This window comes from Chlorocebus sabaeus, chromosome 13 (assembly GCF_047675955.1).
Source record: "Chlorocebus sabaeus isolate Y175 chromosome 13, mChlSab1.0.hap1, whole genome shotgun sequence".
NCBI classification, from domain to species: domain Eukaryota; kingdom Metazoa; phylum Chordata; class Mammalia; order Primates; family Cercopithecidae; genus Chlorocebus; species Chlorocebus sabaeus.
Genome location: NC_132916.1, coordinates 30,542,393 through 30,557,217, shown reverse-complemented (window position 1 = coordinate 30,557,217; position 14,825 = coordinate 30,542,393). Strand labels below are relative to the sequence as shown.

Sequence of the window (14,825 nt, the reverse complement as noted above, 5' to 3'; positions counted from 1 at the left end):
CACCCTGCTTCTGGTCGCCCTCCATGGGTTGGATCCACTGCCTAACCAGTCCGAAGAAGATGACCTGAATACCTCAGCTGGAAATGCAGAAATCACCCGCCGCCTTCTACGTTGGTCTCGCTGGGAGCTGCAGACCGGAGCTGTTCCTATTCAACCATCTTGTCAACTCGAGAATGGAAAACTTTTTAAGAACTATATGATTTTCTTTAAGAGAATGGAAAACTTTAGATGTACTTACTTTTCTAATCCTTTTTTGTTTTGTCCATTAGCTTCTTATCACCTTTCTCTAGATCAGTGTTTCCCAAAGTATGCCAAAAGCATTAGCGTTACTTGGGAACTGATTAGAAATGTACCCTAGGCCAGTCAGGTGCAGTGGCTCATGCCTGTAATCCCAGCACTTTGGGAGGCCGAGGTGGGTGGATCACAAGGTCAGGAGTTCAAGACCAGCCTGACCAACATGGTGAAACCCTGTCTCTACTAAAAATACAAAAATTAGGTGCCAGGCGCGGTGGCTCACGCCTGTAATCCCAGCACTTTGGGAGGCCAAGGCGGGCGGATCACAAGGTCAGGAGATCGAGACCATGGTGAAACCCCGTCTCTACTAAAAAAATAGAAAAAAAATTAGCCGGGCGCAGTGGCGAGCGCCTGTAGTCCCAGCTACTCGGGAGGCTGAGGCAGGAGAATCACTTGAACGTGGGAGACAGGGGTTGCAGTGAGTCGAGATCCGGCCACTGCACTCCAGCCTGGGCGACAGAGTGAGACTCCGTCTCAAAAAAAAAAAAAAAAAAAAGAAAAAGAAATGTGCCCTGGACCAACTGAATCAGAAACTCTGGGTAAGTCCCAGCAGCCTGTTTCAGCAAGTCTTCCAGAAGGTTTTGACTCACTAAAGTTTGAGAACCAGTCCTGTGGAGCAGGGTTTCTCAACCTCTGCACTGTTGACTTTTTGGACTGGATAATTCTTTGATGTGGCTGTGAGGGTTGGGACTGTCCTGTGCATCGTGTAATCTTTAGCAGCACTTCTGGCCTCTACAGACTAGATGCCAGTAGCACACTGCCTCCTCCCCCAGGCCCCACCTCCAGTAATAATTGTTTCATTTTTTTCAACTCAACTTCTACATCCAGCCTAACAATAGGCTCTGTCAATACTACCTCCAAAATAAACCCCACTTTTCTTCATTTTTTTTTTATACTTTAAGTTCTAGGGTACATGTGCACAATGTGCAGGTTTGTTACATAGGTATACTTGTGCCATGTTGGTGTGCTGCACCCATGAACTCGACATTTATATTAGGTATTTCTCCTAATGCTCTCCCCCGACAGGCCTGGGTGTGTGATGTTCCCTGCCCTGTGTCCAAGTGTCTCATTGTTCAGTTCCCACCTATGAGTGAGAACATACGCTGTTTGGTTTTCTGTCCTTGTGATAGTTTGCTGAGAATGATGGTTTCCAGCTTTATCCATGTCCCTGCAAAGGACATGAACTCATCCTTTTTTATGGCAGCATAGTATTCCATGGTCTATATGTGCTACATTTTCTTAATCCAGTCTTATCATTGATGGACATTTTGGTTGGTTCCAAGTCTTTGCTATTGTGAATAGTGCTTTTGCAGCTGTTTTTTCTTAAACTATCTTCTTCTTTTTGTTAATGCTTAGATTTTGTTCCACAGGCACTTTAATCTGCATGTACTTTTCAGGTATTTAAAAGTCATTATTTTTATGTAAGATTTTAAAACTCTATGAATGTCTCTTTTACATATATTTTGAAAGATGAAAAAGGATTAATATTTGCCCACCTAGAATGTAAGAAAGGAGCAGAAGAGACAAGGTGATGAAGGGAAATATAGGAAGTGAGAAGAGAAGGAAGACAACTTCATGGACTTGTTGAAAGGGGAAATGCTTTGCAATTATAATACAGCTTGTTCTCCCCAGTATTTTTAGCATTATTTATTTTCAGGTGTTAGTACTCAATAGAGTAATGCAATTCAGATACTTGAGTTGTAAATGAAAAAATTTCAGAAACACTGGGAGGATAATTTCAAATTTTAATAACTTTATTCTTATTTTTACTGTTAGGATTCCTGGAAATCCTGATTGAATTTTTGGACCTTACAGGATACATTATGTACATCATGTATCCCTAAAATTTATGGGATACATTTAAAACAATATTATTTAGTCCACAATAAGCTCATTATAAAGTATAATTTGTAAAATTCTTGGTGGGCCGTATTTTTTGAGAAATGTGTATAGTTTTCAACCAACTTTGTTTTGCAGTGAATTAGTTGTTTTATAAGAGTTTTGAGGAAGATACTTCTTGATCAGTCCTGGTAGCTAAAAGTTGAACTAAGATGAAATTTTTCAGTTTCACTCATTATTGTCCTTGTCTTCCTTTAAAGAATAGTTCCTAATTGAGTAATATTTTCAGTTGATTATCACAATGCCTTTCTTCATGTACTCATTGAAGAATTATGACTTAATGAACATGTTAAAACAAGTAATATTTATTTCTGTAGTAGCAGCTACTGCTAGCTTTGCTGTTCTGTCATCTCTAAATACTACAGGAGATGAGATTTGTTGAATTACTATACCAGATGCTACCATAATTTTTGAAGCATAGAACCCTGGGATTTTTGATAATATGAACATGCCGTTCATTAATAGTTTCCCAGATCTCAATCATAAGTTATCTTGAATTGGCTGAACATAGAGTGTTAGCAAACAAGCTGTTTTATTTATAGAAATGTAACTAAAAATCTCTGTGTCACGGTAGCACCCACTAGCAGCTACTAACCTGATGACCTTGGGCATGTCGTGTAGCTGCTTGGAGCCGCAATTTTCTCCTCTCTACAATGAGGAGAGCTATATCAGTAAGTTGTGTGAAAATTAATATGAAATCCTAGGGTTTTTTAAATTGCTAAATTCTTTGCAGGTGTGTAAGTTATTGATAAAAGTGATCACTGGTCCCACTGTAATGAGAGCCAACAGCTTTTCCCTATTTCTCACTCTAGTATTGTTTGTTTTTAATAGCACTTTTGACTAGGCTGTTTTTTGATTCAGGGCCTCCTTGCTCTGTCACCCAGGCTGAAGTGCAGTGGTAAGGTCATGGCTCACTGCAGCCTTGACCTCCTGGGTTCAAGCAATCAGTCTTTCCACATCAGTCTCCCAAGTAGCTGGTACTACTGGCATACACCACCAATGCTTGGCTAATTTTTATTTTTAAATTTTTTCTGATAGAGACAGGATCTACCTATGTTGCCCAGGCTGGTCTCAAACTCCTGGGCTCAAGCATTCCTCCCGCCTGGCCCTCCCAAAGTGCTGGGATTACAGGCAGGCTCCACCATGCTCGGCCCAGCCTAAACTTCTGCTATGCTTTTTATTTAAGTATAATATCTATTACTTGGTCATCTCTGCCATTTGAGGAGATGGGGAGTCGGGGTAGGTGGGAAGGACTTGAGCCATCAAGCATTACAAGTGCAAAATAAAGGATTGGTCAGACTTACTAGAAATTGTGATAACTTATGTCAATTTGGCTTCCCCAACTACATATTAAGTGAAAGGAAGAATTTGTTGTGTACTTGTTTTTATTTTGGTTTTTGTTTTTTAATTCTCTATAGCTCCTGTTATTCAATTAAGTGCATAATAGGAGCAAGGGGTTTGGCAGATTTCACTCTACACAGTTCCTACAAAATAAAAACTTGTTTGAGCATGCTGTTTTTTCTATCTCCTGTTTTAATTAAATTGCAGATTCACAATATGAACTGTTTGCAAATTGGGAACTTCTTTACAGAGGTATTTTCCACGTAGCTACCATGTACAGATTAGATAGATTTGAAACAGAATGGAGGAGCTTATTAGGTTTACTAAATTCCTGTGCTTTCCCAGGCCTAGAGACTTTTACATGCATCATCTTAGGGATTCCTCACAAGAATTAGATAAATATTACCATCTTTGCAAATGAGGAAATGAGTTCCCAGTACTACCAAGAGGTGGAACAAGAATTTGAACCTAGATGCCTGATTCTAAAGTGAATGTACAGTCATGCTCTGCATTGTGATGTTTCAGTCAACAGTGGACTGCATGTATGATAGTAGTCCCTTAAGATTATAATGGAACTGAAAAATTCCCATGGCCTAGTATCCTGGTAGCCCTTGTACCATCGTAGCACAATGCATTACTCATAGGTTTGTGGTGATACTATTATAAACAAATGTATTGTGCTGCCAGTTGGATAAATGTCTAGCACATATAATTATGTACATTAATTGATAATGATAAACAACTATGTTACTATTTACTATACTTTTTATCATTATTTTAGAGTGTTCACCTTCTACTTATTAGAAAAAGTTAGCTGTAAAACAGGAAGGTCCTTCAAGAGGTATTCCGGAAGGCATCGTTTTCATAGGAGATGACAGCTTCGCTCATATTATTGCCCCTGAAGACCTTCCAGTGGGACAAGATGTGGAGGTGGAAGACAGTGATATTGATGATCCTCCTCCTCTGTAGGTCTAGGCTAATGTGTGTATTTGTGTCTTAGTTTTTAACAAAATGTCTTAAAAAGTTAAAAAAGTAAAAAAAAAATTTTAAATAAAAAAGTTTCACAAAATAAGGATATAAAGAAAGAATGTTTTTGTGCGGCTGTACGTGTTTGTTTTAAGCTAAGTGTTATTACAAAAGACTCAAAAGTTAAGATGAAAACGTTTATAAAGTGAAAAAGCTATAGTAAGCTAAGGTTAATTTTTAAATAAATTCAATGTAACTTAAATGTACAGTGTTTACATAGTCTACAGTAGAGTATAGTAATGTCCTAGGCCTTCACATTAACTCACCACTCACTTGTTGACTCACCCAGAGTCAGCCCTGCAAGCTCCATTCACGGTACGTGCACTATAGAGGGGTACCTTTTAAAAATCTTTTATATGGCATTTTTACTGTACCTTTTCTATGTTAAGATACACAGATACTTAAGATTGTGTTACAGTTGCTACAGTATTCAGTACTGGTTTGTATGTACCTGGTTTGCACATACCATATAGGTTTATAGCCTAGGAGCAACAGGTTATACCGTATAGCCTAGTTGTGTAGTAAGCTGTACTCTGTAGGTTTTCTAAGTATGTTCTATGATGTTCCCATGATGAAATTGCCTGATGCATTTCTCAGAATCTATCCCCATCGTTAAATGAAGCATGACTGTATTTTTTGTTACATCTGGAAGTTGTTAACGCTGGCTATATATTAGAATCATCTGGAGAGTTTTCAAAAGTACAGATGCCAGGGAATCAGGTAATTGGTCTGGAGTGGGTCCTGCACATTAGTATTTTTTAAAAGCTCTTCAGGTGATCCTGGTGAGAAGCAAAAGTTAAGAAATGTTGCATTACATACTGTATCTCCAGTGACCATTGGTTGCCCCTTTGTTTTGAAAGCTTTTGTTATTTGTCAGTGGATGATCATTAACAGATTAATAGTGTTTTCTACTTTACATTTTCTCTTCAGAAGCATAAAGGATTTGTATTATAGAAAGAATTACCTATATAATAAATGTTGAAAAGATTACAGTGAACATAATGGGGGTATCTTTTTCTTTGTCAGTCTTTCAAAAATTAAAATATTTTCGTTTTCTTCTTATGAATTTGGCTTGCTTTCTGAGTGAAGTAAAAATGAACTCAGTTGCATATTAAATTTGTTTCTAGCCCTCTGCATCTAGGAAAGTAATAAACTAATTTTGGCCAAGAGAAATAACCTTTTCTTAATATACAGTAGTTTTTAAAAGTAATAGAACAGCAGGTTAATGGTTATAAATCTATAGATGATTGTAACAGGAATACATTTAGATAGTTAGTCCTGGCCTACCACTGTGCTGTAGCTCTGTAAATCTCTTTTTGACAAGCTGCTTTAAAGATTATCTTTTGGATGAAGGGAAAATGGGAGTATAGTTGAAGATCATTATTATTAGAAATGTTAATATAAGCACATAGAACAACAATAATTTGTTTACATTATGAAATTTTTGAATTTTGAATTTTTTTATTACCCAGCTTAAAAATACATTTGAAATAAATTCTTCTTAATTGGTTAGAATATGATTGAAGCCCATCTCCTTAAAAATAAAGGCAGTTACTAGAATTGACTCTTGGAATATGTTTAAAGATGTTGTAACTTGCAGTCGTGGTTTATTGGCTGGTGATGTTGAAATTAGAATTTACAATCTACTTTTCTCAGTACTTAATGAGATTAATTTTCTTTAAATTTCCAGCAGTAGTTTTTAACCATTTACAAAGTTTTCATGAGGTGGCTAGTTTTTACTGACTCTTTATAAAGCTATGCTGTAATAAGGTGTAGCAGTTGTGAGCCTCTCATCTTTTCAGATTAACAAGAACCACTCCCCCCATCGTGCTTATGTCCTCTCCCCTACTATATTAAGGTATGTTAGAAGAGGAAGGGGTTGGAAAGGAATGGTTATCTAGGTCTTAAGGGGTAGGGTTGGAACTCAGACTTGCTTGTCAAGACTGGAGGACTCCTCAGATGTTGGCCTAGATGTTCTTGGACCACCATTCTTATTTCCACCACTGTTACATGTTATGGCTGGAGATGAATGCAGTGAAATTGATGGGAGGTAAATGGCAACTAAATTGTGCCCACAGGGTGAGAAGATAGAACCTTATATGGTGGTTGAAAAAGTTGGAGGAAGCAAAATGGTCAGAGGGTATTTGGTTGTAAATATTGCAGCTGTACTGTGTTAGAGCTTTTATTCTCCCAACTATGGCTAGCAAAGGCTACTCAATTGCGTAACTCCAGCAGGCAGCATTCACATAGAATTTGATGTGAGTGATGCAGACTCCCTGGCTCTGAGCCAGACCGAACAATCCAGCAATTCTATAATGATGGGGTTTTGGCAGGGCCACTTTTCCGTACTGGTCCTGACACTTCTTACCAGGTAGAATCTAGAAGCTCAGTGTCTTCTCTTATTGAATCTGAGGCAGCCTAAAAGGTAATGATAATAGCAAACACTTATGTAGCACTTAATTTGTGTCAGGCACAGTAAGTGTCTTTCTCAAACTCACGCAACTATTAAATAAATAACAAAGCTGGGAAACAAACCCAGGCAGTGTGGCTCCAGACTCCAGACTGTGGCTTCCACTATCCCACACTATGTTTGCTGTTCCTTGTTTTTATTGTCCCTATTGCCTACTCATTCATTTAGCTGTTAGTGATTAACAAGCATTCATTGAGTATGTATTATGTGCATACTCATAGTACATTAACTTTCTAGGGCTGAAGTACGTAGAACTTTCTAGAGCTGAAGATAAAGTCTTTACCCTCATGGGACTTATATTTTAGTTGAGAGAGAGTGACATGTAAATTGCATAATTTGAAATAACGGTAAGTATTTAAAATAAAATAGAGTGATGGTATAGGGAATGATTGGAAAGTGGGACTGTCTTACCTAGGATTATGAAGGAAATCTTTCTGAGGGGGTAACACTGTATTGAGACTTGAATGATGAGAAGCAGTTATGTAAAGATTAGGAAAGTGGGGATTCTAGGCTGCTAAAACTGAAATGGGAACAAGTTTGGTTATTTACTAGGGACCGGAAAGAAAAATAGCATGACTTAGAGCTTAGTAAGTAAGGTAGGTAGTAACTTAGTAAGTTAGTAAGGTAGACAGATCTCAGAGGAATGCAGCAATAGCATTCCAAGGGGGTGGAGTGGGCCTGGTAGGAATCTGTTTCTAGGGGAAGAGGTGTTTTATTACTGACATTATTTATGGTTGCCTGCATGCAGAGTTTGGGCAGGGAGCAGTCTGCCCCAGATGCAGGCAATAAGGAGATGCAGTGCGTTGCATATTTTTTAAAAAATGATTCTAGTACATAACTTAAAATAACCATATCATTGAAGTGCATCATAAAGCATTATGTTTTGTGAACCATTAGAAAAATATTTGAAAATTTACTCGTTAATGGTGATTTATGCTTTAAAAGAGCATTCTGGGTTCTGTGCACAGGGGATAAACAGGACAGTGACCAAGTAGGAGGCTATTGTGTTGGCTCGGAGAGGTGAAAGTGGTAGTGGTGAACACGAAGAGAAGTAATTGCACTCTAAATATATATTGATTACTGTTCTTGATGCCAATTTTCTAAGACTATAGCACTTACTTTGTAGGGCAAAGGAGTAAATGTCTTCTCTCAGTTAATTTTCAGACAGTGACCATCCAGGTCAAAATTTCCAGGAATTTGGATTTTATTGCTTTTGTGATTCACTGAAACCACAGATTTCCCTGGGTAGAAACTTTCTGCCAAGACGTGTGTTTATGGACAAGATGAAGGATGAACTTCCTCCAGGACTGGCACTGCTCAGACCTGATGCAGAGGCCAGTCCACTGGGCCCACCTACTTCTGTGTTCATGATGAATTTTCAAGGGCTGATTCTCTTAATTTGACCTGGCTCGTAAGGCAGATGAGTTTGAAGATACAGGTCACTTATTGAACACTTGCTTTTGGCATCCTACCAGTAATTACTACTTGTTCATTTTTATTTTGCTCCTGTTTTGTCTTACAGAGATGTTTAACATATTACGAATGAAGAAATTAACTCTCATAGGTCTGCGTTTGAATGTCTTTTCTGTTATGTATCTTGAAAGCCTCTGAGTAAAACAATACAGTTATTACATGATCACTTGTAGTACTGATTTGAATAATACTGTTGACAGATGGAAAATTTTGTGAAGAGTGGATTCCTTTCTGTAGTCATTTTCAGCCATTTGCTTTTCCTTTCAAAGGCAAGCTTAGAGTCTGTCTTCTGTGTGCTGTCACAATCTGACATTTATTTGGAATGCTGTAACTCTGCTGTCCTTTGGCTTCATAGATGTTAAAGACCAGGAGGTGAATAGTGTATGCATGTGGAGACCATTTCACCGGTTTCCTGCATGAGGGTTCCAGCCGGCTGAATTGAGCCTGAGTAGCAATCCCTACACTCTCCTTATATGTCCTCCATGTCTCCTGTGGGGGATTTTAGACATGTTATTTGTGGCATAAGAATTATTTTGCCCTGAGTTTTTACCTCCCGTAAAGCTTAAGTGGAAGAATAGATAAATCGTTTAAAGTTATCACTTTTTCCTGCTGTTTGTCCATGTGAGGAACAAAGAATACAAATAAACTCGGTGTCTTACGCATTTTAGAGAGATCCGAAATTTAAAAAAAAAAAAAATGTTTTTCCAGGTGTTTTAAAAATTTGCAAGACCAATATAAAAGCTTAATTCAGCAGAGAGAGAGAGGAAAAATGGATGACCATCAGGATTTTTGAGAAATGGTATTTTTAATCTTTTTTTTTAAAAAAAATTGAATATTTCTCTAGAACAGTCCTTCAGTTTTATGCTTTTGATTTGATAGCATTCTTAAATGTTAAGTTTTATAAAAAGAAACTTACATCAGTAATATTGCTTATAGCTCTGGCAAGAAGTATATATGTTATCTTCCTTTCTCCCAATGTGAATAAGCTAAGTAACTGCTAGTTTTAATTTTCTCCTACTTAGTGTTTGTTTTGTTTGGCTCTGCACAGTGGCTCATGCCTGTAATCCCAGCACTTTGGGAGGCCAAGGCGGATGAATCACTTGAGGTCAGGAGTCTGAGACCAGCCTGGCCAACATGGTGAAATCCCGTCTCTACTAAAAATACAAAAGTAGCCGGGCATGATGATGCATACCTGTAATCCCAGCTACTTGGGAGGATGAAGCGGGAGAATCTCTTGAACCTGGGAGGTGGAAGTTGCAGTGAGCAGAGATCGTGCCACTGCACTCCAGCCGGGGTGACGGAGCGAGACTCCGTCTCTTAAAAAAAAAAAAACATTGTGAAAGACACTTGGTTATTCTTTCAATCTCAACACTGATTTTCCCTCCCTTCCTTCCTTCCTTCCTTCCTTCCTTCCTTCCTTCCTTCCTTCCTTCCTTCCTTCCTTCCTTCCTTCCTTCCTTCCTTCCCTCCCTCCCTCCCTCCCTCCTTCCCTCCTTCCCTCCTTCCCTCCTTCCCTCCTTCCCTCCTTCTTTCTCTTCTTTCTTTCCCTGTCTTACTTTAGGGGAGCACTGAACTTCTTTTACTTTCTTATATTTGTATCTCTCTTGTTAATAACTTTGATCTATGAAAGTTTATTTTTGATTAGGGTGTTTTTAGCTATTGCTGGGAAAATACCTTCTTAATATAAGAATACAGCATTTCTATAAGAAGATTAAAATTAATATCAATACAGACTTTTTTTATTGTGTCTTCCTTTTAAACATAGTTGTATTTGAGTCTAATCAGTGGGTTAAACAAGCTAAGTTTTATATAAAGAATTATTAAACTCTGATAAGAGTGACTATACGATATAAGAAAACTATATATTTTACCCTAGGACTGAGGGAGGAAGACCAAACTTGTAAGGGGCCCCACCTGCAAGGGCTAGGGCTCAGACTTCATTGGAGGAGGTATTTTCAGTTCATTGAATTAGTAGAGAAGTTCTCTCTTCTCGCCAGGCCAGAGTTGGTCTGTAGTCCATTGGCAGTCAGGGCAACCTGGAATGCAGGTGATCAGCAACATGTGGCATGGCTGTGCAGAGAGTGGCAGCTGGATGGGAAACCACAGATGGGCAGCCCGTGCAGACCTCCAGAGCAAGCAAACTAAGATGTTGATAAGGGCAACGGCCCATTAGTGTGCCTATGCAAGCAGGAAGCCTTTGGAGAGCTAGATTCTGTCTTGAGAGGGCTGGTTATCCCTTGGCCAGGCTCAGGCTGCAGCCTTGCTGAGAGACTTGTATATCTGGACATTGGGCAGAACCGTTTGTCCTACAACTTGTTTTAGCATTTTCTGCTGAGAAATCTTAACATAGTTGTCTTAGTAGAGATGCTTAAAGGATTTGTGTCCATATAGCAATGCATATGTTGAAGGGTGAATTTGGAGAAGAGAGTCATACAATTGATAACTGGCACAATCGTGTTTTTTTTCCAGTTTACTTTTATGAGAAATTATGTTCATAGTGTTCTATCCATTCTTTGATTCAAGAGCATATGCTATGCATGCACCATGCTAGATGCTTGAGATTTCATCACAAGGCAGCAAGTAAAATTTTAAGTATGCATGAAGAATCATTTTATTTAGCTGTTACATTCTTGCTTGATACCTGATGGTAAAAAGACACTTTTTTGAGCATTGACAGAATAATTGCTTCATGTATGAGAGGACTGTGTCAAAGTAGTATTCTTCACATTAAGATAAAGTTTCGTGGCAGCAACTATTGAACCAATTGGGGACTTTGAATTGGAAGACCAAGATTCTGGTCTTGGTTCTTAAACATATAACAGTCTGGGCCTTAGTTATCTGTGAAATTGTGTTGGACTTACTGGATTTAAAATTTTCTCTCACACCGTTTCTAATATACTGTGAGTCTTCCCTCAGATTGGAGCTGAAGATTAGAGTAAGGAAGGTCCAAAGCCTGTCACAGTCTTTTAGGACAGGGGTCCAAGAAGAAATAACTAATTTTTAAAAAATATATAGTTAGGATGGTTTAAGCAGAATCAATAGTTTGCCAGCAGATTGGATTCAAACAGGTCTAGTAATAGAGAAATACCAAGCTGAACTGTAATTCTGGAAATATTTCCCTGCTTTATAGAATTCTGATTTTGACATAAATTTCTGAGTATAAAATATTTTATAAGGTGGGATTCTGGGTGAGTTTAAGAAAAAAGGAGTTGCTTAAAAAACAGTGTACAGAATGGGAGAAGATATGTGAATCACAGATAAGGGGTTTGTATCCAGAATATATGAAGAACTCTTATAACTCAATAATAAAAAGACAGCTGGTTTAAAAGGGAAAGTGATTTCATAGGCATTTCTCCAAAGATGTACAAATGGCCAGTGAGCACATGAGAAGATGCTCAGCATAGTCATTAAGGAAATGCAAATCAAAACCACAATGAGATACTACTTGATGCCTGCCAGAATGGTTATAATTAAAAAGACCAGTGGTAGTAAGTATTGGCAAGGATGTGGACTAATTGGAATCCAAATACATTGCTGGTGGAAATGCAAGGTAGTACAGTCACTTTGGAAAACAGTATGGCAGTTCCTCAAAACATAGTTACCAGTTAAAGAGAGTTATCTAATGACCCAGTAGTTCTACTCCTAGGTACATACCCAAGAGAATTGAAAACATATTTATAATAGATAAAAAGCAAAAACTACTTAAATGTCAGTCAACTGAGAGAACAAAAATCTCGTAACTCTACGTAATGGAATATTATTCAGCCATAAAAGCAAATGAAGTTCTGATACCACAACATGAATGAACCTCAAAAATATTATGCCAAGCAAAAAACAAACCCAGATGCAAAAGAACCATGTATTATATTACTTCATTTATGTGAAATGTCTGGAATAGGCAAACTGTAGAGATAGAAAGTAGTGATTTTTCAGGGGCCGGGGCAAGGGGGAATGGGAAGTGACTATTAATAGTCACAGGTTTCTTTTTGGGATGCTGAAAATGTTCTGAACTCTGAATATACTGAAAACCACTAAGTTGTGTACTTTAAAAGGGGAGAATTTTATAGTATGCAAATTGTATCAAGTTGTTTATTTAGAAAATTTGAAACTGAAAAGTTTAAAAAAAGAGCTTAATTGGTCTGAGATTAAGCTGCAGTTGGCCCTTCATAAGTGCCAGTTCCGTATTTCTTTCAAAGCTTTTTAAAAAAATATCTTTGGCACTTTGGGAGGCCGACGTGGGCGGATCACAAGGTCAGGAGATCGAGACCATCCTGGCTAACACAGTGAAACCCCGTCTCCACTAAAAATACAAAAAAATTAGCCGGGCATGGTGGCGGGCGCCTGTAGTCCCAGCTACTCGGGAGGCTGAGGCGGGAGAATGGCGTGAACCTGGGAGGTGGAGGTTGCAGTGAGCCGGGATCGCGCCACTGCACTCCAGCCTGGGCGACAGAGCGAGACTCCATCTCAAAAAAAAAAAAAAAAAATATATATATATATATATACACACACACACACACACACACACACACACACAAAGATATATATATATCTCTCTCTCTTTGGTATTTAATGTTTACTATGTTCAGTATTTTGACTTTATTTTTATTTTTTTGAGACAGAATTTCACTCTTGTTGCCCAGTCTGGAGTGCAGTGGCATGATCTCGGATCACCGCAACCTCCGCCTCCCAAGTTCAAGCAATTCTCCTGCCTCAGCCTCCCGAGTAGCTGGGAATATAGGCATGCACCACCATGCCTGGCTAATTTTGTATTTTTAGTAGAGACAGGGTTTCTCCATGTTGGTCAGGCTGGTCGCGAACTCCTGATCTCAAGTGATCTGCCCACCTCGGCCTCCCAGAGTACTAAGATTACAGACGTGAGCCACCGCACCCGGTGACTTTATTTCGTTACACAACTTCTGGTTAACATTTAGGCTACTTGAAGCTGTACCTTTGTAGCTCAGCAATTAGAAGTAGTACCAGGAGAGTCAAGACATCTGTCTTCTACCTGGTGTGATTTTTGCCTTGATAACACAAGTAGTCATATGTTTATATGTTTATGGTTTTTCTTATTAGAAAAAAATGGCTGTGTGAATGTCTAGGGAGAGGATGCAATAATGTAGAAAAAAATTAATTTTATATTTGCTTTATGTTTAATTATGGAAAGATAAGTTTAATAAAAATAAAAAATAATATATAAATGATGTCCTTTCAGCAACTTCTAGAGGGATATTTAAAACTTTCATCTCTTCATGTGAGGTATTCCATTATAATGTTGTTCATTTTTAATAACAAATAATTTATATCATTACAGACAGATTTGACCAGTTTTGGGCCATCAATCGGAAACTCATGGAATATCCTGCAGAAGAAAATGGATTTCGTTACATCCCCTTTAGAATATATCAGGTAGGAAATAACATTTTAAAAAACATGCATTTATGAAAGCCTCAGACATCTTACTTGAAGCACTCTAGTCCGGAACTCTTTGTCTGCGTAGTAACTAAACAGTATTTATTAGGGGTTTTCCAAACTGTGTCTTTCAGTGGCAATCAAGTCAGATACTGCACTGAAATATTTGACTCATATGCAGTTGGTGCTTGTTATTTGTAGATTTCATATTGGCAGATCCACATACTTGCTAAAATTTATGTGTAACCCCAAAGTCAGTACTTGGAGCACTTTTATGGTCATTCAGAGTGGTGAACAATTGATTCACCTGATGCTCATTTCCCAGCTGAGGTAGATCAAAGCGAGGTTCTACCTTCTTGTCTCAGCTGTCATACTATAAACAAGCCTTCTTTTCGCAGTGTATGTAGTGCCATGCTTTTACATTTTTGTGCTTTTTGTTAGTGATTTTGCTGTTTAAAACAGACTCCAAATGTAGCACTGAAGTGCTGTTTTTAAACAGAAGCACACATAGAACAAGGTTATGTATTGATCAGTTGATGAACGTCTTGTGACCAAGGGCTCACGGAAACGTATTCCCCCAGGAGCGATGATTTCAGTGTTTGTGGTACCCTTATAAAACAGAACTACTGCAAATCACAAGAATTTACTGTCTGTCTGTTTTGGATGATTAATCTTCAGTGTTGTACCACAAAGTAGGCAATAGGCTCTGAAGTCTTTCTCACAGCATATTTGCATGAGGTAAAGAAACTCCATGTTTCTGTACTTTAAAAGTGCTGGCATAAATATTGACATTTAGTAAATATTAAATTTTTTAATCAGTGGCATTCCAGGAAGTAAGTTTCAAACTATCATGAGAAAAGCATTTAAGAACAAGAATTAGAAGCATAATGTCACAGACATAGACTCTAATCTA

The 14,825-nt window shown here is 38.1% G+C and overlaps 1 protein-coding gene across 4 annotated transcripts in view; it reads left to right on the top strand.

Moving 5' to 3' along the window:
- The window catches only part of ATG5 (autophagy related 5), a 135,771-nt gene that overhangs the window by 58,564 nt on the left and 62,382 nt on the right, over nucleotides 1-14,825 (top strand). For all 4 annotated transcript variants that reach the window (XM_008007460.3, XM_008007459.3, XM_073022381.1 and 1 more), the window contains one exon: nucleotides 13,815-13,909. In XM_008007460.3, the coding sequence (XP_008005651.1) occupies nucleotides 13,815-13,909 (95 nt within the window). The remainder of the gene's footprint in view (nucleotides 1-13,814; nucleotides 13,910-14,825) is intronic.